The 26,809-nt window shown below is 23.8% G+C and overlaps 2 protein-coding genes across 4 annotated transcripts; both read right to left on the bottom strand.

Annotated features, from left to right (window-relative positions):
• Positions 1-74: 74 nt before the first annotated feature.
• LOC126897714 (ras-related protein Rab-7L1-like) lies at positions 75-22,131 on the bottom strand. 2 transcript variants are annotated; one of them, XM_050671522.1, is made up of 7 exons: positions 21,891-22,131; positions 14,669-14,796; positions 9,196-9,373; positions 7,997-8,194; positions 2,446-2,627; positions 845-966; positions 75-680 (listed from the first exon to the last, which is right to left on the bottom strand). In XM_050671522.1, exons 3-7 carry the CDS (start codon positions 9,368-9,370, stop codon positions 569-571), a joined length of 789 nt encoding a protein of 262 aa, XP_050527479.1. In that variant the 5' UTR covers positions 9,371-9,373; positions 14,669-14,796; positions 21,891-22,131; the 3' UTR covers positions 75-568. The 2 variants fall into 2 exon arrangements, with proteins under 2 accessions (XP_050527479.1, XP_050527478.1); XM_050671521.1 differs by lacking the exon at positions 14,669-14,796 and having other exon boundaries at positions 79-680.
• Positions 22,132-25,179: 3,048 nt separating this feature from the next.
• On the bottom strand, positions 25,180-26,774 carry LOC126899213 (U11/U12 small nuclear ribonucleoprotein 35 kDa protein-like). 2 transcript variants are annotated; one of them, XM_050673816.1, is made up of 4 exons: positions 26,575-26,774; positions 25,828-26,098; positions 25,553-25,766; positions 25,180-25,477 (listed from the first exon to the last, which is right to left on the bottom strand). In XM_050673816.1, the coding sequence occupies exons 2-4, from the start codon at positions 26,083-26,085 to the stop codon at positions 25,347-25,349; spliced, it is 603 nt and encodes a 200-aa protein (XP_050529773.1). In that variant the 5' UTR covers positions 26,086-26,098; positions 26,575-26,774; the 3' UTR covers positions 25,180-25,346. The 2 variants fall into 2 exon arrangements, with proteins under 2 accessions (XP_050529773.1, XP_050529772.1); XM_050673815.1 differs by having other exon boundaries at positions 25,183-25,477; positions 26,597-26,774.
• Between the last annotated feature and the right edge of the window lie 35 nt (positions 26,775-26,809).

Below are 26,809 nucleotides of genomic sequence, written 5' to 3' on the forward strand. Positions count from 1 at the left end.
TACTAATGGATATTAGTTAACTCATTTATAAGATTGACATGACAGTAACAAAAACAAAACATATACATATAAACAAGGGTAAATAGACGTTAAAATATACATAATAAAAGGTGACAATAAATGAGTATAATACAAGATATTTTATATAATAAGAACACTAAAGGTTGAATATTATTACACATAAAAATTTATAATTATGATTTTCAAAAGATTTTTTATTATTAAAAGAATCGTCTTGATTTAAGAGTTTAAAATTTGAATTGGTTTAATCATAACAATAAAAATGATCATTATGAATGAAAATCATTCGACACTTTTTAAACAAACTATGTGCACATTTTCGTAAAAATATTTTAATTTTATAATTATTTTACTCGTGTAAAAGTTAGACAGAAAAATACAATTATTTATCATTAAGCACATAGGCCGTAGCATTAACTGATAACTTATTTAAATTGTAAAAAAAAAAAATTGCGGATGTTTATACACACAAATATAATTTGTGTATGAAAAAAAAACAAATTATCTCTTAGAGATAAATAATCATAGAGCCACACAATCATTAATGCTAACAAGGAAAACATGATTTTTTTACTTCAGGTCCTGGACGACTGAGCTTTACTAAGTCCGGTTGGTCTGTTTCTTCTATACACTGACCCATCATTGAATTAATTAAAAATCTATAAATTTTAAAACTAAATTAGTAAATATTTATTGAAAACAAATTGAACTCAATATATATTTTAAAACTTAAAATACAAAATTGAAAAAATTGTAGTATAGTATTACTTCACGACTAACGAATATTCAAAGTAGTTAATTATTTAAAAGAAAAAATAATTACTGCATAGAATCATTGACCATCAGTCCTTCTTTGGCTGAAGTTTCCGTCCAGCCAATAAAATTATTTTCTTTATAAAACGTTTCTATGTCCAATTGATCGATTTGTCTTTGAGGCAAGTCACACTAGAAAAAATAATAACATTCATTGTAAAATTGATTATTTAATTATGATTTGTTTTTAAGTAAAATTATATGTTGTTGTGTACATAACAAACAACCAGTTTATTGACCGATTAAGGTAATGATGAATATTATCTAATCATAAATATCCGAACATTATCTAAGCTATTTTACATTTAAAATACATTATAACTTCAACAATTTAACTTGACTTAAAATAACAATAAGTAGTTTTGGGTTTTAAGATTTTTTAAAAGTATGAATATACGCTTGTAAAATTAAACGATCGCATTAAAATTTTTTACTAGAAGATTTTAAGTCATTCATAGATTACACGATAACATACAATATTATTAAATAATTATAATCTCATTAAAACAATGACATTTAACGAATATTATAATATAATTAATACTAACCATTCTTAAGTCATAGTCAATAAAATAAATAATAGGCGAATTATAAAGAATGTTTAGTAAGTAAGGAAACAGCCCAATGTTATAAATAACGAGAACAATAGAAACCCGTTTCCTGACTTACTGAACATTCTGTATAATTTTATATTTGAGAAACTGAGTCTTGAAACCATATTAAATGTAGTAATAATGGAATATATAATAATTATGTGTTTATTAATGATTAATATATTGTAAAATGAATAGAAGCGTTGGATAAATTTACAAACTGCACTTTCAGTGGACTCCAGAAAATAATCTAGTAATTTTAATTTCATCAACTATTTAGATAATCACAAGAAAAATATTTTCAAGCTTCTACAGAAAATTTAAAAAATTATTTTTTAATAATTTAAAAAAAGGTCTCCGGGTATATATAATAATGTATCCATTCCCATATCATTTGAATAATGATGAAAACTATTAATTCGATAACTGACGACTAGTTCGAAAAATGTGCAATTATTGTCTCAAATGTTTAATAAAAAAAAAAGTTTAAAAGCTTTTAATTTTATTCAATATTCTTTTTATTTAACTTCTGTCCCAATTATGGTGTGATGAGTATCCTGGTATTTTACCACACTGGGTTGGGAAACTTCTTACTTAAGCTTTTTTTTTGGTCAGAATGAATTTTTCTATGATTTAGTAAAGACAAGTATTTAATATCATATATCGATATGCGCAACGAAAAAGGCAGTATTTTACTTTTTCTAACTTTTCAGGATATCAAACATAAAATATACATATATAGAGTGGTTAAGTAAGTAAAGAAGTTTCTATTGTTCTCATTGTTTGTAACAATTTACCTGTTTCTTTACTTACTGAACACTTTGTATATGGTTACAATACATATATATGTATGTATGTAATACTACTTTATGTTTATCAATTTCCTAAGTAGTTTAATTCCGATCCAAACCAAATTTTCAATATTTTGAAGAAAGTTATTATAATAATAAAACCTAAATTCAAATACCTCATATTACATGTTAAAATGCATAGTAATAAAATTAAATATTGATCTCACTTTATTTCCTAAGAGCATGCAGGGTATTGGACTACCATCCGATTGCGTACATTTAGCATCCACATCTTTTTTCCATTTGAGTGTATTTAAAAATGAATTTTTATTTGATAAATCAAACATGATCACACAACCATGCGCGTCCTTGTAGTATACTCGTGTCATCCACGTAAATCTTTCCTGCCCTGAAATCCAATTTAAAAACGTTACATTTTAATACTACTTAAAGAAGATTAATGTCCATACATGGACATAATATTTAGTTAATTTAAGTTATTTAAACAAAAGCAAGTAATCTCTTCTACTGATTTCATCATTAACTTTTAAATTTTATGTAACATAATGATACATCACATCAGTGGTCAGTATCAAGTGTAATTTTGATTAAAGTTATTTTAAAATAAACCTTCTTCAGTTATAAAAATATAAAGTTAAAAATGTAAAAAATAAAATCGAGAATTTTAATAAAAAATAGCATTCGGTAGCCATTTTCACCATGAAGACAAAATAAAGTCTGAAATTTTTTTTCCCATAATAAAATATATTACATTAGCTTTAATTTAAGATTCATATAAAAGAGTCAGTATTTTCGGAATACATTCAAAAGTTATTTTGAATCCCCCCTGTGGGCAGGTAAAGGATCAGATTTATAAAAAAAATGATAAGTAAACACCTCATGTATCTATTAAAAAAAAATTATAGCAGTTTTAGGTAAAAAAAAATTGAAAAATGTCAAAAATTAGTGATTTTTAAATTTTAATTGCTTTGAAGATTTCCCCCATTACCCAACCTCCATTTACGGGGAAAGAAGGAAATTTAAAATTTTTGAGGATAATATCTTCGTCTAGATATTTATGTGATCTTTTGACGTATAATTGAGAAAAATCGGTCCAGTGAGAGCTGAGAAAAAGTAGTGACAGACACAAAAAAATAAACACATAATAGTAAAATTTAAACATTCTCATTTCCGCATCGAAGCTAAAAACAATTACAAATATGTGGTTTGAAAACAACAAAAAACTGATTTTTTAATGCTACATTTTACATGTTACAATTTTTTCTCAGACTTTTATGTTGTATTAAGCATATATATAACTAAAAAATTTAAAAAACATTTTTAAATTCGATACGGAGCTGAGAAAGTATTAATTTTATCGTGATATGTTTATTTTTTTTTGTATCTGTTACTACTTTTTCTCAGCACTCATTGGACTGATTTTTCTCAACGATACGTCAAAAATCACAAATTGTAAATTTTTCCTTCGTTTCACGTAAATAGTGGAAATCGCCCAAAAAATTACGATTTTTAAAATCAGTAAATTTCGGAATTTTTAGCTTCGATGTAAAGCTGAGAAGGTATTGGTTTTACTATGATGTGTTTTTTTTTTTTGTGTGTCTGTTACTACTTTTTCTCAGCTCTCACAATACCAATTTCTTTCAATGATACATCAAAAGATCACAAATCGTATCTAGTCGAAGACATTACCCTTAAAAATTGAAAAAATTTCCCTCGTTCCCCGTAAATAGGGGAAACCTCCAAAAAAATTACAAATTTAAAAATCGCTAATTTTCGAAATTTTCGAAATTTTTTCAATTTTTATACTTAAATNCCCTCGTTCCCCGTAAATAGGGGAAACCTCCAAAAAAATTACAAATTTAAAAATCGCTAATTTTCGAAATTTTTTCAATTTTTATACTTAAAACTACCATAACTTTTTCAAGAATGAACAAATCAATATACTTTTTTTTTTATAGATACTTGATGTCTTTACCTATCATTTGCTATATTTTTTTTATAAATTTAATCCTTTATCAGCCCACATAAGGGGATTTAAAATGACAACTTTTTCACAAAAATTAACTTTTTCAACTTAACTTTTGAAAGTGTTCCGGAAGGTCTGACATTTATATATATATCTTAAATTAAAGCTAATGTAATGTACTTTATTATGGAAAAAAAAAATTTCGGACTTTATTTTATCTTCACGGTGAAAATGGCTACCAAATGCTATTATTGTGTGAAAATTCTCGATTTTATTTTTTACATTTTTAACTTTATAATGCTATGACATATTGAAAAATGTATGGATCAACACAATTTTTTTTGAGAAATAATATTTTTTAATAATCCCTCTTTCATTTAACATACTTTATCTTAATCGGGATATTAATAAGGAACTAGCAGATCATGTAGCTTTTGGAATAATCCACCAATTTTTTAAAATTAAACACTATCTACAGATTTGCATCGATGCGTCTTTTATGATAGTGATTTTAATCACTGACAGATATCATTATACTTGATCCAACTATGCCACGTCACCACTGTGCCGCGACCCCGCTGTGCTGGGTTTTTTTTTCTAAATATTGTCACAACTTACTGAAAAATGAACAAATCACAATAACTTTTTTTTACATTGAAACCTTAAATAAACTCTTTAATTTGATATAAATTTTATGACTGATAATCTGACCCTTTACCAGCCTACAGGGGGGGGGGATTCAAAATAGCAAATTTTTTACAAGCTCAACTTTTCAACTTAAGTTTTAAAAATGTTCTGGAAATACTGCGTCCTTAAAACATATTTCAAAATAAAGCTTATGTTACGTACTAAAAATTAAATATATATATATATGTCCCGATGACTTATCTTCTACTTGCAAATGGCTATCGTAGTTAAAAAAATACTATTTTTTTTTTTGTTCAAATTTTATTTTTTTTTTGTTTATTTTAGAATATTTTATAAGGGTTTGACATAGTAATGAGTCCACCAATAAATATAAAATTTACATGAATCTAACTTGTATTAAATATAAATTTATACTTTATTTTGATTATTTTTCCTCTTCAAACTTAAGAAAAGTTTTTTGAATTTTTGAAAACTTGAAAATTTTTATAAAAAGTAATACTTTTTCAACATAACTTTTGACAATGATCCGGGAAATCTGCGTTTTTTAAATATATGTTAAAATAAAGCATTATTTCATTCACTAAAAGTTCAAAAAAAAAATTTGTACCGACGACCTGTTTTCTATTTGAAAATGGAAGTTGAAGTAGAACAAAAAATTGAAGTTATTTTTGCTTTTGTAATAATCCACCAACTTCTTAAAATTAAACACTATCTACAGATTTCCATCGAAGGACCTCTTATGATAGAGATTATAATCACTGCCAAGTATCATTTAAGCTTGTCCAAACTATGCCACAACCCCACAATGCTACCGTTTTTTGAAATTAGGTCCCCCAACAGAAGTAATGAACCTAGAATAAGTGTATTTTTATGAAATTTCTAACTTTGTAGGCCTCTAAATCGCAAGAAAATTGTTTTAAATATTTTAAATTTAGTTGAAATATAAATTATACATTACCACATTTTAATACCACCATAAATAATAACTTCTTAATGGATTTTAATTGAACTCAAAAACGCCAATTTACATAGAAAAACGTCATGTTAAAAAGTCATTAAAGTTTGCAATTTCACATAATTTTTTTTTTTTTTTTAATGTTAACTTAAAATTATAATAAAGTCAACTCTAAAATTTTATTCGATTAAATTAATATTGAATAATGTTTGTGTTTTTTAATAACGTTCTGGCTATTTTTAACATTTTTTACATTAAAATAGCCAAAAAAAAAAGGGAAGGTCATAAAAAAAAATTGTTTTAATCCAAATATAGGACAATGAATACACACTGAAAATTAAAGAAAAATATAAGGTGGCCGTGCAACCAATTTTGGATGATTTACCATTGATTGACTCCTTTTTGATATATTTATTAAAGAAAATAACACAGTTGATTGAATATACAGAGACGATAAGATTCAAAATTTTCTACAGAGGCATACTGTAATATTGCCAACCAAATTAAGGTTTCTATATCAAATTATATGTACATGAGGTTTTACCGAAGAAATAATTTTTAGTTATTTTTGACTATATTTTTATTATTACCGCAAAAAAACTCAATTTAAATAATTAACAATTAAAAATGAATAAATAAAGATTCTTATAAATCAAAATTTTCCAACCCAAAATAATTGAATAATAATTACTTTATACATTTTTATATAAATTTATTTATTATTAATTTAACCGACCCGACAATAATATAGTTTAGGATTGTTAAAAAAATAAAATAACAGTTTAAAACGTTCTATTAGACCAATGTTAATTTTTAAATGTTTGGTATTTTAAATATTCCGTGTTAAATACTTATTAATTATTAATAGGTATTAAGTAATACTTTTAGACTATTAAAGATAATAGAAATATGAGTACATTTTATTTAGCAATACCTAATGTTTTGATGTTCAAAAATTACATAAAAATACGTTAAATATGAATTTTAATTCACAACTACAATGGACATGCACATGCTTGTAAGAACTAGTGAGTAACAATGTGTACTGTAGAGGGCTTTTAGATAGTTATGTTTGTTGTATGTGATGCTAGGTTTGACTAATTTTTAGAAATTCTAAATTTGTCATCTTTCCACATACGTCATCTTATCCTATCTTATTGTTCAGATAAATTTTGATATAGCAATTACAAACAAAGTTTCTCATAAAATTTATGCATTTTTGATTTAAAGAAAAATGAATAATAAAAGACATTTTTTTAAATTTTTCTACTTATTAAGTATAAACAATGCATTAATTTTAAATTATATAACCATCACTTAAAAATTAAAATAATATTCATATTTTAATTATATGATTTAAAATCGAAAATTAATTTTACTTATATAAAATATTTATTGTTATTTGTTCATTAATAAGTTTATCTTTTTTAATTGCTCACATAATTCATTTTTAGAAATTTTAAAATATGATGTACATTGGCGCAAATTGAGAGGATTAAAGGGGCTTAGCTCTTCCAAAATTTCAAAAAAATTCTAAAAGGAAAAATTTATTAATAATGTGCCTCTCCACAAATTATGTTGAAATTGCATCTATGGCAATTTATTAGTCATGAATATGACCAATACATAAATATAAATGTGTTTGAATGAATAATTTACATAAACACCTACAAATATAAAACTATTCATATCACAAATCTACCTGTTATACATGTATACGGGTATAAAGTTTAACTTAAATGATAAGTACGGTTTTAGTGTAAAGCCTTGTTACATGAAATTTTATTACAATTTTCAACTTGTGCAAGTATTTATTTATTTAAAACTTAAAGACATGGAAATTAATATGTTATAGACATATCTATGATATATATTATAATTATTTTTATTATACATATATATATCATATCCCATATGAAATTCAACTCGGCTGTAGAACTTAAAAAATATTTATAGATTTCTAGAACTTCAATTAGTAAAATAAGTAAAGATAAGTGTGTGTATTTGTATGTCCATACAAATAGAAATAAGTTTCAACAATCATTGATTGTTGAAATACTGTATTTTATATTTCTATAATAAATACTGATACTCTACAAGATGACAATTTTGTTATTTTTATGGCTTCTTAGTGGCATTTATTTTTATTCGCAACAATAATTAAATTAAATTTGTTTTGGCAATTTACCTGCTATATCCCACAATTGTAACTTGATGGTTTCTGTATCAGATATTCTAATGATTTTCAGAGCAAAATCAACGCCAACAGTACCCTTATATTCTCGACTGTAAGAGTTTTGTACGTATCTTTTAACAAATGCAGTTTTACCCACAGTTGGGTCCCCAATTATGATCACTTTAAATAATTTTTCTGGCATTATAGTGTCTAAAACATTTAAGGTACACATTCAATATGAAATTTTGTTATATTAAACAATAAAATAAAATAATTAAAATTATTAATGATTTCTAATAATTATTACTTAAATTCTATACTAAATATTTTATAATACCTTTGGGATGGACTATGATATACAATTTAAAATTAAATCTACTAAATTATATATAGTTACTAATAATATTAAATGTTATTCCATCTACCTTGTATATTTTTCAATTATGAGTTATTTAAAAATAGTTACACATGCATTACAAATTTAATTTACATATACAACTATTTTATTTATTCAGGAAGTCACAGTAAGCATAATAACGGTAATTACTTAGTAAATAACTTATATCACCTTTTAGGTTTCAATAGACTTAATATCCGAACAATTATTAATGACTGAAAACAAAAACAAGGACATTCTGTTAAAAATAAAATTTCAACGAAGAATACTATTTTATTTCAAATAGTTAATACTGCTGTCGTAAAATTATTAAAATCAATTAGATGAACGAAAAACAAATAAAACTATTAAAATTAAATATCAGTTTTAATTTGTTCGAAATTACTTTTGTATAAACTTACATAGTTGTATGATATTATACTTTCATAGTGCATAATAGTGCAGATTATGTAATTTTTAATAAACAACAAGAAACAGTATTGATTCATTTAAACTTACGTTCATAAGTTCATAAGTGAAAAATACATTCTATCTTTAGCATGTAATAATATTGGTACATATTAATTTCTAATATTCATGCAACATCACTTGCTATACATTTTACTACGGCAAAATATCCAATACCTTAATAAATTATTATTAAAATATTACGTGCAATTAATACGTTATAAAAAAATGTGCTTATTTTAACTACTATAAAAATATTTTTTAAAGAAAACTTCAGTAAAACGCTACATTTATTTGCCATGCTTCATATATTCTTGTCAAAAATTAAAAGCATCGGGATTGATATTTCTTTTAAAACAATTTTTACCTCTAAGACGAAATTCATAAGCTTTATCTTTTTCGGTGTCGCTATATTCCATTGTCGAAGATGCGTTTGATTTTCGTTTATAACCGAATGACTTATCAAGATCATTTCGATATGATATTTTGTCTAATTGAGTGTTGCTGTCGACTACGAACTGAGTTTTTAACAAAGACGACATTACCTAATAAAACGTCACAAAATAACAATAATATGGTAATTTTAATTAATAATTTTAGAAAATATGAAACTGAATTAAGAGAATTTCATAAGTTTGTAATTATTCCTCCATAATTTAACAAACATTTCAGTTATATTCACTTTAGTTTCTTCCTTCTTATACAAATATAAAATAGGTTCTTTAAAACTTTTACTGTACGATTATGATAAATGAAAAATATTGACATAGAATTTTAGTTAGGTTGCATTCCGAATTTGATCTTAAAATCTTATTACAGTTTTAATAATATAGAAAAGATCAGATTCAAGTATTTAAAGAAAAAATTATTAAAATGATAATTTAAAAATAATAGTATATTATATTGATATCATTTTAACATCTTACTACAACATATTTAAACATATGATAATATATTTCAGAAAAGTGTTAAGGTTTATTAAAATAGTAATCAGTTGTTACACAAAATTGTGTAATAAGTTATCAAAGAAATTATGTTATATACGATTATCATTTTATTATAAAATTGTACATTGTAGATTTGTTGTTTGTTTATTATTTTCATTAAGAAGATGTTACACAACATTACGTAATAGATGAAACTGTTGAGGTCAACTGTTATTTAAAGATTTAAAAACTAATAAAAAAAATTGACTATGATGGATTAACGCACGAAAGAAAGAATAATACTACATAAAAATATAGTTAAAAGTATACTAATATTATTAGACACAAAAACTAATCCAGATAGAACTATACTTTAAAAATAATCAATTACCATTCCAAAAAAGGTTAGATTAATATTTATTTATAATATAGACCATGTTTATATAGTTAGAAATTATTTATTTATTTATATATAGTGTATTCCGTAAGAAAATAGGTTTGTTCTCATATTTTGTAACAATTGATCAGTTTCCTAACTTTTTGAATACTTCTCATATATATATATATATAAACATTTCTTATTTCTTATATATATATATCAGATTTCTTCTAAAATAATATGTAATATTATAATAATATTTAGAGAATTTTTTATGTTTATTTATTTAAATGTCTTTTAGGTCTATTTTCTACTTTTTTTTTAAGAGTACAAATCTTATTTTTTTTAATGCAATATTATACAGTAGAACTCCAATTATCCGAATTAATGGGGACCGGGACCCATTCACTGACTAATCAAAATAAACAATGACAGGTGACTGCAATGCGCCGGAACTGGAGTGGGAACTCTTACCACGTGTTGTGCCTACACTGACGCCGCGGACTTTGGACAAATTTTTTTCTGATTTTTTCTGAAAGTGATTCGGATAATCGGCGATTCGGATGATCGGAGTTCGGATAATTGGAGTTCTACTGTATATACATATTTAACTAATTCATATAATAGAAAATGTTCTAACTTAGAAAATAACTGAGCAAAAATAAATGTCCTTCCCGCGGGTATAAAAATATTCATAACTCTTAAACTGCTAGTTGAAAAGTTATCGACTAGTCATTATAATAAATATGTTAATAAGTCAAAATCATAATTAATTAGTAAAATTATGTTTTGTTTGTTATCTTTGATGCGAAGCTGAGGTAAAAAGGTATTAATTTTATGCAATTTTAAATGGTTATAACTTTTTGAAGAATGCATGCATCAACATAATTTTTTGTTTCTAAATACTATAACCCCTTTCATCCGACATACTTTTTTTTTTAATGGGACAATTTCTCTTTATACAAGGGATATTTAAAATTTGAAACATACGTATAAAAATTAGAATTTTTTCAACTTAACTTTGGAAAATGTTCCGAAAAACTGCGTCTTTTGAATACATGTTAAATTAAAGCTTATGTTACGCACTAAAAGTTAAACAAAAAATTTTTTATATGCAAATGACTGTCAAAGTTAAATAAAAAGAGCGAAAATAGCTTTATTTTTATCATAACACACAGATAAACATTCTTCTATGTTGCGCACCTCATTCGACTATAACTAAAAATTATATTATATAGTTAGTTTTTAATTAAAAATTGTTTTTTAGCTCACTCATCCAAATAACAGTTAATAATCTTTGCTTCCTACGTGCATCAAAAGTGAGACACACGCATTTCATATTTATTTTAGTTTCATAATATATATTTCTCGATATGTTAATTATTAAATAATTTTTTAATCCATCCTTGTTTATATCTTATAAGAGTACCAACTTTATTTTTTTAAATGCCAACATACGTATTAAAGTAGTTGATATAATAGAAAATTATCCAACTAAGATAACAATTGGTGGATAACAACTTTACAACCAGTAGTTCAGGATTTATATTATTTTTAGAGAATATTTTTATACTTGGGTGAGAGAAGTAATGCGACAGTGATGCGTTATGATAAAAATAACACCCCCATATCACGCCAACAGTCTACATTTAAAAATCTTAATAACTCCTATTAATTCAAATGTTGTTATCGCCCAGTTACTTTCCAAGTTGGATCATTTTCTATTATATAAATTAGTAAAATATGTATGTTTCGTAACAAAAAATAAAGTAAATACCATTATAATAGATAAGAAATGAAACTAAAAATAGATAAATAACATCTAATAAACTATTTATATTTCCTGGCCTTAATCCCTACTACTTAGGGTCGGCCAAATTAACAACTAATAAACAAAATTAAAAAAAAATATATTCCAAAATTATAATTAATGTAGAAGAATTTTAGGAGTCAACAAATAATCAATCATTCAGTATATATTTATGTAACCATTAACAGTACGAATATATAATTAAATTTGATAGAAAATACAATTTAAACATATAATAATTTCTGATAAGTATTTTACTTAAATTTTTTATATTACCTAAGTAGATTGTTAGAATTTTATAATTAGTAAGAGTCATCAGAAATATTGTGATACATTATTAAGCTGATCATTTTACACATATATATGAAATGTTTTTCATTGAAAATAAACAGGCTTGATATTAAACAAAATTATTTCGAATAGGTCAAAGGGTTAATATACACGATATGGAATTAAAAAAAACCTTGAATACTTTAACGATTATTCTATTTACGCAAAATAAAAAATAAAATAAAGTCTATAACGAAATATTGAAAATATTTAAACTTAAAATATTATCTTATGTTAATAAATTAGAAGAATAATAAACGTAATTAAATTAAATTAACATAGTTTGATAAAAATAATAATAATAATAATTGATAAAGATGCAGTTTACAAGACCTTCATTAGTAGTTATTTTAGTTATGAGTTCAAACATATTAATTTACCTTTTACTGAAATAACCTTGAAATTTTGATGCGCACTTCGAGAAACCAAAAAATTTGATTATTATTTTTTTATAAAAATGAATAAAATAGCACTGAAATTACTATATCATAAATAGAATAACATAGCGATACCAATAAATACGATTAACTTTTGGATGGTAAAAAAATACTCTATAATGATGTCTGACCTACATTCATTAAATCTTCGATCTTTCTATATATATATATTATAGACAGTGGTTCAACTAGAAAAAAAATAAGGGGATGCTACAATTGTATAAGGTTCACAAAGCTGTAAAGGGGTCCGCCCCCATCCTCAATCAAACACATTAATTAAGATGGGTGTATAATGTATTATAGCTGTATAGGTTTATAAATGGTTGGGTTAATATTGAAATATCTCAATATACTTAAAATAACGTTCTTGTTTAAGTAAAACAGACACATCATAGTAAAATTAATCCCTTCTCAGTTTCGCATCGTAGCTAGAAAATTGATATAGAACAAAACTAATAAAAAATATTGATAAATAAAAATACTTAGTTCGTTAAAATTATAAGTTTTAAAATTCAGTGAAAGTGATACTAAACCCTAAGGATACTAAAATCAGTCATTGGTTGCTGAATACCCTCTGGTACCCCCATTAGTTGCGTATACTGATTATGATGTATTTACTGTAAATTACTTANAACTAATAAACAAAATTAAAAAAAAATATATTCCAAAATTATAATTAATGTAGAAGAATTTTAGGAGTCAACAAATAATCAATCATTCAGTATATATTTATGTAACCATTAACAGTACGAATATATAATTAAATTTGATAGAAAATACAATTTAAACATATAATAATTTCTGATAAGTATTTTACTTAAATTTTTTATATTACCTAAGTAGATTGTTAGAATTTTATAATTAGTAAGAGTCATCAGAAATATTGTGATACATTATTAAGCTGATCATTTTACACATATATATGAAATGTTTTTCATTGAAAATAAACAGGCTTGATATTAAACAAAATTATTTCGAATAGGTCAAAGGGTTAATATACACGATATGGAATTAAAAAAAACCTTGAATACTTTAACGATTATTCTATTTACGCAAAATAAAAAATAAAATAAAGTCTATAACGAAATATTGAAAATATTTAAACTTAAAATATTATCTTATGTTAATAAATTAGAAGAATAATAAACGTAATTAAATTAAATTAACATAGTTTGATAAAAATAATAATAATAATAATTGATAAAGATGCAGTTTACAAGACCTTCATTAGTAGTTATTTTAGTTATGAGTTCAAACATATTAATTTACCTTTTACTGAAATAACCTTGAAATTTTGATGCGCACTTCGAGAAACCAAAAAATTTGATTATTATTTTTTTATAAAAATGAATAAAATAGCACTGAAATTACTATATCATAAATAGAATAACATAGCGATACCAATAAATACGATTAACTTTTGGATGGTAAAAAAATACTCTATAATGATGTCTGACCTACATTCATTAAATCTTCGATCTTTCTATATATATATATTATAGACAGTGGTTCAACTAGAAAAAAAATAAGGGGATGCTACAATTGTATAAGGTTCACAAAGCTGTAAAGGGGTCCGCCCCCATCCTCAATCAAACACATTAATTAAGATGGGTGTATAATGTATTATAGCTGTATAGGTTTATAAATGGTTGGGTTAATATTGAAATATCTCAATATACTTAAAATAACGTTCTTGTTTAAGTAAAACAGACACATCATAGTAAAATTAATCCCTTCTCAGTTTCGCATCGTAGCTAGAAAATTGATATAGAACAAAACTAATAAAAAATATTGATAAATAAAAATACTTAGTTCGTTAAAATTATAAGTTTTAAAATTCAGTGAAAGTGATACTAAACCCTAAGGATACTAAAATCAGTCATTGGTTGCTGAATACCCTCTGGTACCCCCATTAGTTGCGTATACTGATTATGATGTATTTACTGTAAATTACTTACTAAGTGCACATGATCCGTATAATTTTATCACTAATAGGTAATTTATGAACTTTGAATTGTTTTATTTCACTACGACGTTCGTTCCATTTAAATTTTAAAAATACCAACAAATTGTTGTTGTATAATACCTATTAAATCAAACAATGAGAAAATTATTTGCGTCTTTTTAGTAATGAACTTTTAGATTTCGAAGTAAACAACTTATTATTAGAAATGTTTTTGTAAAGTATATGTGCAAATTATACAGAATATATGATTGTTTATTTCAGGGTATACGCTAATTCATTAAATGGCAAATGACATATGCCATAACCACTAAAAAAAGATTATTTCTTTTGAAATGTAAAACATAATCGAATTATATAGTGTTGGGTTTGGTTGGGTTTATTATATAACTTTGAATTATTATTATTTTGATGACAATTTAAAAAAAAAAATTATTGCCTTCTCAGACTACGTTTATAACATATTTTTTATTACTTATAACTAATAAGAAAAATTATACTTTAAACGTAGTTTAAGAAAGCAACAATAATAAAAAAAAAATTCAATAAAATGATAATTGTATCAAATGTAGTTGTAAGCATATATATGTATACATAATATTTTCAGTACTCATAATAAGCACATTAGTCACATACTCATAAAAAAATCTTATCTGAACAAAAATTCTTAATTGTTCTAAATCAAATATTATTAAAAACAACGCAGTTTACTATTCAACGGCGATTTATGAGTATATTCACNTGCTTTTATAAAATATTTTTATTATTATTATTATACATTTTTATGAATTACTAAAATCTAACAATTTTAAATCTTATCTAAATTAGTTCTTCTATTGTTTTATAATCCATAATGTATATTAAAAACTACACAAAAGTAATACTCTCTTTTAGATTCATTTGCTTAGTTCTTGTGTAATTTAATACTTCATTTTTTTCTTTTAAAACCAAAAAACAGTTTATGTTGTATTAATAGTGTAAACATAAAAACGCTAAAAAAAAGATTTTTTTTTAATAAATAGCTTACTACCATTAAAAACAATTTCTTTCGATCAATCTTAAATAAAATTTCAGGATAATGATTAATATACCAATAATACTATTGGTGAAGTGGCGTGACATAATTTCTATTATTTATACTCGAATTTAAATTTAACGATTTAAATAAATTTAACTTGAACTCATAGTAGGTATACATAACACTTGAAAAATTTAACTCTTTTACTATACTTAAAAATTATTTTTAATTCACCAAATATTATAAAAAATATTTATCATAATTATATATAAGCAAGTCAATACCTTCATCTTTATTTAGGCTAAAATATTTTATTAAGATAATAATATAAAATATTGAAATAGATAAAATTATTTATTTAAAAAAAATTGTTTACCCCCATAAAATTATGTTCTCAATAATGTTTTTTTAACACTTTTATTAAACTATTAGAATGTTTCATTTACTAATATGGTCGCATCGTTAAAAATGTTTTTATAGCTAAAGCTTCTAGAAATGTAAATTATTATTTTAATAATTCACAGTGCTATGTTTTTTTTAAATAAAATAAAATGTTTCAATATTAAAAAATTTTTAATGTATTAAAAAACATTGTTTTTATTATAAAAATTGTTAATCAATATAATAAAATTTATTTATTTAACAACATATCAATATATTTACCATAAGGAATTTTTAATTTTATTTATAAACTTTCATTTTTTGTTAAATCTAAGTCGACTTCAATATATATTTATGGTTAAACCAAGGTTAAATAACTAATTTGACGCAACTAAAAAACTCTCAAACGCAAATAATTTTAATAGATTTATAAATTCACAACAAAAATCCCTTCATTTATTTTTTAAAAATAATTTTTAAAAATTTTCAAAGATTAAAAATATTTTCTTTATTGCTCCCCAGAAAACTATCTTACGAGTTACATTTAAATACGATAGCATACGTTAATAATAAAACATATGCTACTATTGAACACACATAAATTCGATTGACGTCACTATCAATGGTTTAAACAGTACTTAAAAATAATTACAACCCCATAAAGCAAGTAAGAATAGTAGTGATAGAAAAACACAATAAATTATATTTGATTTATAAAAATTAGTACTAATCTTTTGTAAGTATTTAAATAATTTATATTTTAAGATTTGGAAATCATTACATTTCGTTATCACAAAAATGTTTTTAAATTAAGTCGCTATAATTAATTTTGTTAAAATAATACTAAATAAATCAGTGTAATATCTATCTTTGAAAATATCAATTTGATTTAACTTAACATTTGAATTTGAAAGCAAAAAGATCTAAAGAAACATTTGCTGACTATAACACATTATTTTAAACAAGACTTATTCTTGAACATAAAAATTATGTTGTCTCAGCATATTTAGATAGAACATCCCGACAAATTATTAATTTCTCAGCAAAGCATTAAGAAGTATAAATTTTTGTAAGGTAAATTATATAATTAAATAAATTTTATAATTTATATTTATTACATCTGCTCAACTTATAAATGAGTTGTTAAAGACAAAAACTTTTACGGAATAAATCATTTGATTCATTCACTTATTTAGGATTGCAAATCATTGTATGTGTTGCAATATTAGGTTACATAATATATTGTTATACAGGGTGTTCAGTAAGTCAGGAAACGGGTTTCTATTGTTCTCATTGTTTGTAACAATGAGAACAATAGAAACCCGTTTCCTGACTTACTGAACACCCTGTATAACAATATATTATGTAACCTAATATTGCAACACATACAATGATTTGCAATCCTAAATAAGTGAATGAATCAAATGATTTATTCCGTAAAAGTTTTTGTCTTTAACAACTCATTTATAAGTTGAGCAGATGTAATAAATATAAATTATAAAATTTATTTAATTATATAATTTACCTTACAAAAATTTATACTTCTTAATGCTTTGCTGAGAAATTAATAATTTGTCGGGATGTTCTATCTAAATATGCTGAGACAACATAATTTTTNTTTTTTTAAATTTATTTATCATCAATAGGATTCTACTAAGTAATTCTGAACTTTAATTAAGATATTAGAATAGATGCTTGAATATAATTAGTGTCAAAAAAGTAATTTTAATATAGGGTTAAAATAAATTTTTAATTTTTAAATGATTGTGCGTATAATAATAATATACAGGGTGTTCAGTAAGTCAGGAAACGGGTTTCTATTGTTCTCATTGTTTGTAACAATGAGAACAATAGAAACCCGTTTCCTGACTTACTGAACACCCTGTATAATATTATTATACGCACAATCATTTAAAAATTAAAAATTTATTTTAACCCTATATTAAAATTACTTTTTTGACACTAATTATATTCAAGCATCTATTCTAATATCTTAATTAAAGTTCAGAATTACTTAGTAGAATCCTANTATTCAAGCATCTATTCTAATATCTTAATTAAAGTTCAGAATTACTTAGTAGAATCCTATTGATGATAAATAAATTTAAAAAAAGTCATAGATAAATATTACACATAATACATTCAAATACAATTATTCAAATATTAATAATACAATGTGATTCTTTTAACGTTAGCTAATCAATTTTTCTCAAAATAAAAATTATGTGTAAGAAAAATTATTATTATCTCTTTGATTTCTTAAAAGTCTCAATTTATCAATAGTTAAGTAATTTTTTAGACCATACCTTTTATCTTGTATCAGTGTCATCATTTTTTTTATTTTTTATTTTTTTAACATACATAATTATCTACATACATACAAACTACTTTATAAAATAGAAAATGATTTAATTGATAAAATATTACTGATCGATAACAAGGTTTTGTCCATTATTTCGAAAATTTGTAGTAATTTTTAGATCTGACAATACCATCCAATATTATTCAACTGCCCTTCTTCTCTCACATAGGTATAAAAATTTTAATAACTTCTAAAGTACTGGACCAAAAATTGTCCACTAGTCACTTATTTATTTAAATCTAATTAGATTATATTTTTATTTTTTTAGGTAGTTAAATATTTTTGTAATAATTTAAAAAAATAAGTTGATGCCCTTATAATACATAAATAAGGAATGAACTAAAAAGTTACTTAATAATTATTAAATCAAGAAATATGTATATAAAAATAAATAATTTTCTTAACATAATTATTATTTTAAAAGAAATCGAGTATATATCGAATACACACTATTACAAGAAAAATAAAGGGGCGTATATTTAAATTTTATTATGATGACATTACATTAAAAACAGTATCGTTTTTCAACGTTATAACGATATTTGCATACTAAGTTATAGTCACGTAAATTTTAATCAACTGGATTTTCCTATTTAGGAAGGTGTACAAGTATTCAAATAACTGTAATTTGAATGTTTCATTCAGAAATATTTTGTTTTTTCATTTTATCAAAATTTTAAAATTAAGACACTTTGAATGAAATGTATGTTTATTTTTCACCTGAATAATAATTTATTGGAGTATTGTTTTTTTATTTTATTATCGGATAATTTTAACTTTTTAGTATCATGAAGAATGTATTATTCCTAGTAAATATGGTAAATTATTTTATTTAAAAAAACAGTTCAACAAAAATAATTATATACAGCATGTTTCGTTTAAAGACATTGCATGATTAAGAGAAATAGTACTCAAACTAACATATACATGTAAGATATAGATTATAAAGTATATAGAGTCTATTTAATATTAACTATGCCGTTTTATCATTTATTATAACATAAAAGCAAAAGTATAAGGAAAATAAGAATGTAATAAGAAAAACACCTGTTTAAATAATTCTATTAATTTTAATCTTCCTAGTCATTTTACATACGAAAAAGTATAATAGTCTAGAGCTTAACTTTTAATTTATAATTGATAGTAAAATTCAAATTTGTTTCAAGTTGAATAATACATATATTTCAGTTTGCTTATTATTTATAATTTATGGTATTAAGTGAATTGAGCGCCCTGTATACAAAAACCGGTACTGAGACGACTCGTATTCAAACGAATTATTTCTCTGTAGAATTTAAGTCATTTAAATTCATCCATTAAGTTAATTAATGTTTAACCCTTATGGGGTGATTTTAAAAATATCCCAATAAGGAAAAATAATGAATTATTCTTTTCATGGGCAAAACGTTTATTATTTCAAAACATTGAAAATATAAAAACATTAAAGCATATTGTTTACACATTGATTTAATGTATTCGTGAAAATTTCTAAATAAATCAATACTATAAATTATATGCAACCAAAACTGAATCGAAACACTGACAAGTAACCAATTAAGGTGACATGTTACATTTTTAAGGATTAATTTCTGAATTATTGTTTTTTTTTTAATGAAAACAAAACTTCTTGGGCTAGACCTAATTTCAATAACTTATTTTTGTTAGGAAACATTTTAATTTACCAATTCATTTACTTGCATGAAAAACTATGTTAAAAAAATATTTGATCAATAAGCAAATAGAGAATAGGACCGTATTCTGAAAAAAAAAATAGTGACAAGTCTGGACGGTAATGGATAAAACACTATATCGTCGGTTAAAAAGCTATTAGCTGTAGTCGACACTTTTGTAGCAAGCAACATTAATTATATAGTGTTATAGACGACAATCTGTATATTCCATATATTATCATTTATTGATAACATAGTTTTATAACGTGTTATCATTCATTAAACTTAGTGCTGTAAACTATAATTTAGTATATATAAAAGTAATGCGTCGTAAACGCCGAAATATGATGTAGGTCCATTCGTATTTAATTGAGTGAGTAGTAAGCTTTACTAAAAAATCAAAAACTAATAAATTTAAAAAAATATATTTGTCTTAAAGATTATTATAACACGTATTTATAAAATAAATGAAAATTAATATCTATAAGACTACATAAGATATACTAATTTAATAATAAAAAAAATTGAATAGTTTTCTGGCTCTTCTGAAAATAATGAATATTGTCGCTTACAGCCAAGTCACCTAATAACCGACGATATATTTATACAATGATTACGACTATGCATGGTCTTAATACAGACTTAAAGCCAACAATTCATTTACGCTTTGTAATAATGATTTTTTTTATCTGATGAATTTTTTTTACTCAACAATTTAACGATTGGGAATTTTAAGCGACACAAAAATTTTAACGATAAGAAAAAAATTCAATGAAGGGAATGTTTGTAAAACTTCAAATAGTTTCATTAAATTTATAGATCTTCAGAACTTTAAATCAAATGACCATCTATGATTATCTCACGTACAATAAATTAATTACAAAATCGTAAGAAAATGTTGTACAATATTACATATTTTTATTGTTTAGAAAATTATTTAATTTGAATATCGTGAATCGAGTTCCCTAGATCAAAATAATGTTCTAGGCCCAAATAATTAGCATTGCATCATACGTTCATGTAATGCTAATTATCTGGCTGACTTCGAGCTAATGATACAAAGTATCATTAGCATAAATTTTTATTTGTATAAATTATTAAAAAAATGAAATATAGAACTTAGAATCTAAATTTATATTTTAAATAATTGTATTTTCATGTTTGAAACATTTACGTACATATTTTATATTTTCTAGAATATTTCGTGCATATTCTGAAAATCGTTATTATGACAAATTAACATATTTACGCTGCTTTTGTAGTAAAAATATTAATTTTATTTCATTTAATTTCACAAGTATACTCTATGGTTTATAATGCATTTTTATTTAAACAATGCATCTATTGATCACAGATTTAAAATGATTTTAGTAAAATTTATAGAATAATAAATTTTGTATAGCCCAAGGAACAACCATTAGATGAACGCATTGTTGAATTGCACATTTAATTAGTAATACTAATAATTACCACAAAATAACATTTAAACTATTTTAAATGTAAATATAACAACTTAAAATATAACTTTTTATGCAAAATTTAATGTACTATTTTGAAATAAAAATTGAATTATGTGAATTATTTTATTGAATTTCCCTTGAACAATTACATTTTATATCCATTGAATTAATGCGTCACTTTTAACATAATTATTTTGAAGAACGCATTTTATAAAATAGTTATATTATAGTTAATCATCTTTGACTTAGTAAGCTCTAAAAATTTGTTAAACAAAGTGATGCGATATTTTAAAAAAATAACTGTTAACTATCTATCTTGTACTTACCGTGATTACTTATTAAAATTTGATTTGCATTATAATCTGTGTATATTCAAATATGTATCTGTAAAGCTGATTGCTATTAATTTTTATTGATACCAGGCAAAAATTAATATATAAAGTTATGCACAGTATTAAATATAACCAAACGTACGGATAGCAACAACACACTAATCCAACGATAGGACGCACGAGACTAACGTGTGTTAGTAATGTGTACTGGTTATTCGGAACAGAGTGTTGCTTGCGATACAAGTGCAACCGGCTCTGTAACCAACTATTTGAACGAAATATGAAAGAAGGGGATTTGTTCTTCATAAGTTTGCCGCCTTTTTGCCCCTTACAAAGTTTTTTTTTGATTGTCCAGTCGATAACAAAACTAATGAAATTTGATTTTTCAAAACTAAATGTTCGATTATAGTGAATTAGTCAATAAAAATAATTAAATATTACTTTAAATTAATATCATCAATTGTGATCATTACATAAAATATTAGTTAACACGAATCATTTATAAATATATTCAATCTTCAAAATTTGTTTTCGTGAACTGTAAAGAATAACGAATTACGCTAGTTTTTTAACAGTTTAACTATCTACTATAGTTGAATAATAACTACAGTAAACTTAACGCTTGGCTCAGAAATTTAATGTTACGATTATATGTAAATCAATTGAATTTAATCAATAAAATTTACATTAGTCGTATTTAAAATTAGAATAAATTTTTTGGGAACTTCATTTATTTCTTCCCCTCTCGTAAAAATATTTGTAACAAAACATATTATTTTTTTAATTTTCTGAGGTTACTAAACCTTCCAAGATGCATCTAAGACTTTATTGTGTTTTAATGTAAAAACTGTAATGTTATGTAAATTTTAACGTAAAATTGTACATTAAAGTTCCTTTAAAGAGTAAAATTTTCATATACTCCCAAAAAGAATAAGTTAACTTTTTATTTTCATATTTTTTTGCAAGGCTAATTCACTCAGCCAACCTTATTTGAGAATCAAAGTGGTAATCAGGGCTATCCCGAGGATAGCAGAGGGGTGTACTAACCCATCCTACTAGTCAATATTTAAACGTTTTAGTCGGCAATTTTTTAATACATCCAGTGGAACAAATCTTACTAGCAGATTCTATAACTTTTGATATAATTATCAATTTGCTGCATTTTTTTCTAACAGTTTATGCATTCTTACATTACGTTTAAAGCATATTGTTTTATTAGTTGTCGCAAATAAAAAAATATAATAAAAAACTTTTATTTTTTTTGTTGCGCCTATGTTATAGTGTCAGATCTAACTGACAACGTTAACAACATCTGATACAATTATCATTTTGTTAATATTGGTTCTAAAATAATTGACTTTTTAGTTTACGTTTAAAGCATATTTTTGTAATTTATCACTAATAAAAAATTAAATTTTTCAAAATTTCAAAATAACCCTTTTCTAATAAAAACTTTTGATTGGTTGATCACAATTTTAGGAAAAACACTGTAATACATAGAGTGGGTATGTAACGCAGGTGGATTATAAAAAGTGGCGTAACCAGAATTTCATAATGGGGAGGGAGCATAGTAAAAAAGTGTTTTGCTCATCACTTCAAGTAGAAATTAATATAGATGAAAATGATGGGGGTCTGGGCTGCCTAGCTACGCCATTGAATATACGTTAAAAATATGCACCAATATGAGTTGTACCCACCCACGCTACATACTTTAAATACAACTAATAAAATACTTGTAATTCAATAATTATTTATCCTAAAATTGTTATCAACCTATTAAACACTTTTTTAAGAAAAGAACAATGACTACTTTATATTCAAAAAAAATTTAACATTAACCAAAAAATGTAATTTCTTTATGGAACGTTTTTATTTTTTTATCGTACACAACATTAAATAACCTTTAAATTTGAAATAAATTAGAATAATGTAAGCATTCCATTAGTATTCAAAATATTACATTTAAATATTAAATTTCGAATAATGTATTTATAGAAGAAATTTCGGTACTTGATATTACTGCTTGTCCAATATGAATATGATTATTAAATCGTATTCGAATTAAATTTACTAATTATTCTTAATCTTAAAGTAAATAATATTTAATACTTTATTTTATTTTTGATTTTATTGTCGTTGAATATATATTTCTGATGAAAAATTTGCAATATAATAAATGACATTTTTTTTTGTTAACATATTATGTTAATAAATTTTGTATATTCCGCTCTTAAAAACTGAGAATCATTTGATAAAAAAAAATTGGAGGAGCTATTGCTCTCCCAGAGCTATCTCTTAAATTCGACCTGTAATATCATTCAAATTAAATAGATAAAGAACTAAAAGAAGTCTAACGAATGAAACAAATAGAATAAACAATGTTACCAGATGCGAATTCAGTGGGAAGGTATAGATGCGCGCGTCCCTTCTTTGGACTATCATTGGTCATTGAAACAATAGTATTTTGAATAATATAAGCAAAAATTTGATTTTGAAGTCTATAAAATGTTTAAGTTTCCCCTTCAAAAAAATATAGAGTATAATAAATGTTTTTTTACTTTCTGGGATGTTTGTTTAGATATCTCATCTGATTGATGGTTGCCAACAGATTAATACCTTTAAATATCAACTAGTGTACAATTATATCATGGTCACTACGATTACAAGGTTTAAATCTTTCGAACCATAATAACATACATATTTATATCTCCGAAATTGGGGTTTTTTTTATAAACTCTAGGGGAACCTCTACAAATAAAAATAAGCTATAAGTTTGGTATTCAACTTAAAATTCTCATACAAATTAAAAAATCACGAGGTTTTTTCCAAAAAATGATATTTTTTTCCCTTATCTGCCCCCAAAATGATCCTACTAACAGGATGTTACACATCGTTTTGTGTTGCAATTTTACTGGGAATTTTATTGTAAGGTTTATTTTTAATTTTAAAAAATTCCCAAAAAGGATTTCTAGTTTAAAAATCGTATACCTCTTATAATAGATTAACACTAACTAATGTAGCTACAGAGAACTTTTAACATATTTAAAATACTAAAAACTTCAGACATCATAATTCTAAAATTGCCAACATTTAAGATTTTAGTTTTTATCTCAATGATAGAGAATTGGTACTAAGTCTAAACCATATAAATCTTAACATTTTATGAGATTATTCAAAACAAATTATTAATTTAACAATTTATCAAATACATATTTATTATTAAAAAAAAATGTTCAATTGTCTTATTTTATCAGTTAAAAAAATATTTCCGAATATTACTAATAATGATTCAATTATAACCAAAATACAAATTTTTTATCATAAATTTTATTAATTAAAAATATTTTACAAAAATATTAGTAAAATAATGTTGAAAATAATAAAAAATAATAGCACTTTTATAACACTATATTATTACAATATTTAATTTAATTTGGTACCTAAGTTACTTCAACATTTCTTTTCATTATCTTTCTTAATATCTAATAAATTAGCCATTAAATTTATTGGCCGTCTAAATAACCTAGCTCTACTACCAAATCGTAACTGGCCAGATTGTTTTTGACCACCAAAACCTCCACCTAATAAATACATATTTTTTATTATTAAAAAAATTTAATAAATTAAACTTCAAATAAATTATTTATAAATCATACCAAGACGTCTTGGTTTCCAACCAGGTAATAAACGACCACATTCAAAATCAACTAGGACTTCAACATCTTTCAGTACTAAGGATTTACATTTGATATAAGCATTTAAAGCCATTTCAGGTGTTTTGTACTCAATGAAAGCATAGCGTTTACTCATACCAGTGACAATATCTTTGACTAAACGTAATGCAACCATACGACCATATCGACAAAATTCCTAAAAAGTTTTAAATAAGCATTAAATAAAATATTATAATTAAAAGTTTATCAATAATTACATTTTCTAAATCTTTCTCTGTGGTATCTAAGCTAAGTCGTCCAACAAATATTGTGCTTAGAGGATCACCTTTTACTTTATAATTGACTTTGAATTTAGAATTGACAGCTTTAACTATACCTAAATCATGTGGTTCAACATCAGTACTATCTATACTTCCAGCTTTAATTGGATCATATATAACTACATGTGGATACCAGCATTTGACTTCTGGAATTTTTGATTTTCTTTCTTCTATAAGATCAGTCATATTATTCATAAAACCTAAAAAACTGTTTAAACATTTGTATAAGTACTTATTAATAAAAATAATATTTACATTTATTTATTTATAGCACATATCACTATCAGAAAAAAAAGTATTATGGCTGAGATTAAATAGAACATAATATTGAGTTGAATTAAGGTTCTCGTTTCCAAAGGCTTTAAAAATCAGATACATTTAATAAAGACTATTTATAAACAGTTTAAACATTAAAATTAATATCACAAAAAAAAAATTTCACAGTAAATTTATCATGATACCTCTTAAAAACGAAAACCTCATTTCAGTAATAAATGGAAAATCTTTCTCTCCTGTATAATGAATAACATATGAGATTTTTCCATAACTAATGATGAATATATATTAAGCTAATAAAGTATATATTTATAATATATAATTTTATATTATACAATATATTTTTCAAACATTAACATAACAGTAACATTAGTTTACAACTATTTAAAATTAAATTTAAATCTATACCAATATAAAATTAAATAAATACTTGAATTTCTTTTCCTATATTCTAAGCGACTGTTAATTTTAATAATCAGCAATCAAGGAATAATTTTTATTCAACATAAATTCAAAATAACTCATTACTATTATGTTATTATTAAATAATAATAATTACAATTTAATACTACAAAGTTATTTTTGTAGATGTTATTGTAAAATCTATTCACCATAAAACATTTTACTTTTATTATTATCAATA

This window comes from Daktulosphaira vitifoliae, unplaced genomic scaffold (genome assembly GCF_025091365.1).
Source record: "Daktulosphaira vitifoliae isolate Bord-2020 unplaced genomic scaffold, ASM2509136v1 Scaffold_2, whole genome shotgun sequence".
Taxonomy (NCBI): domain Eukaryota; kingdom Metazoa; phylum Arthropoda; class Insecta; order Hemiptera; family Phylloxeridae; genus Daktulosphaira; species Daktulosphaira vitifoliae.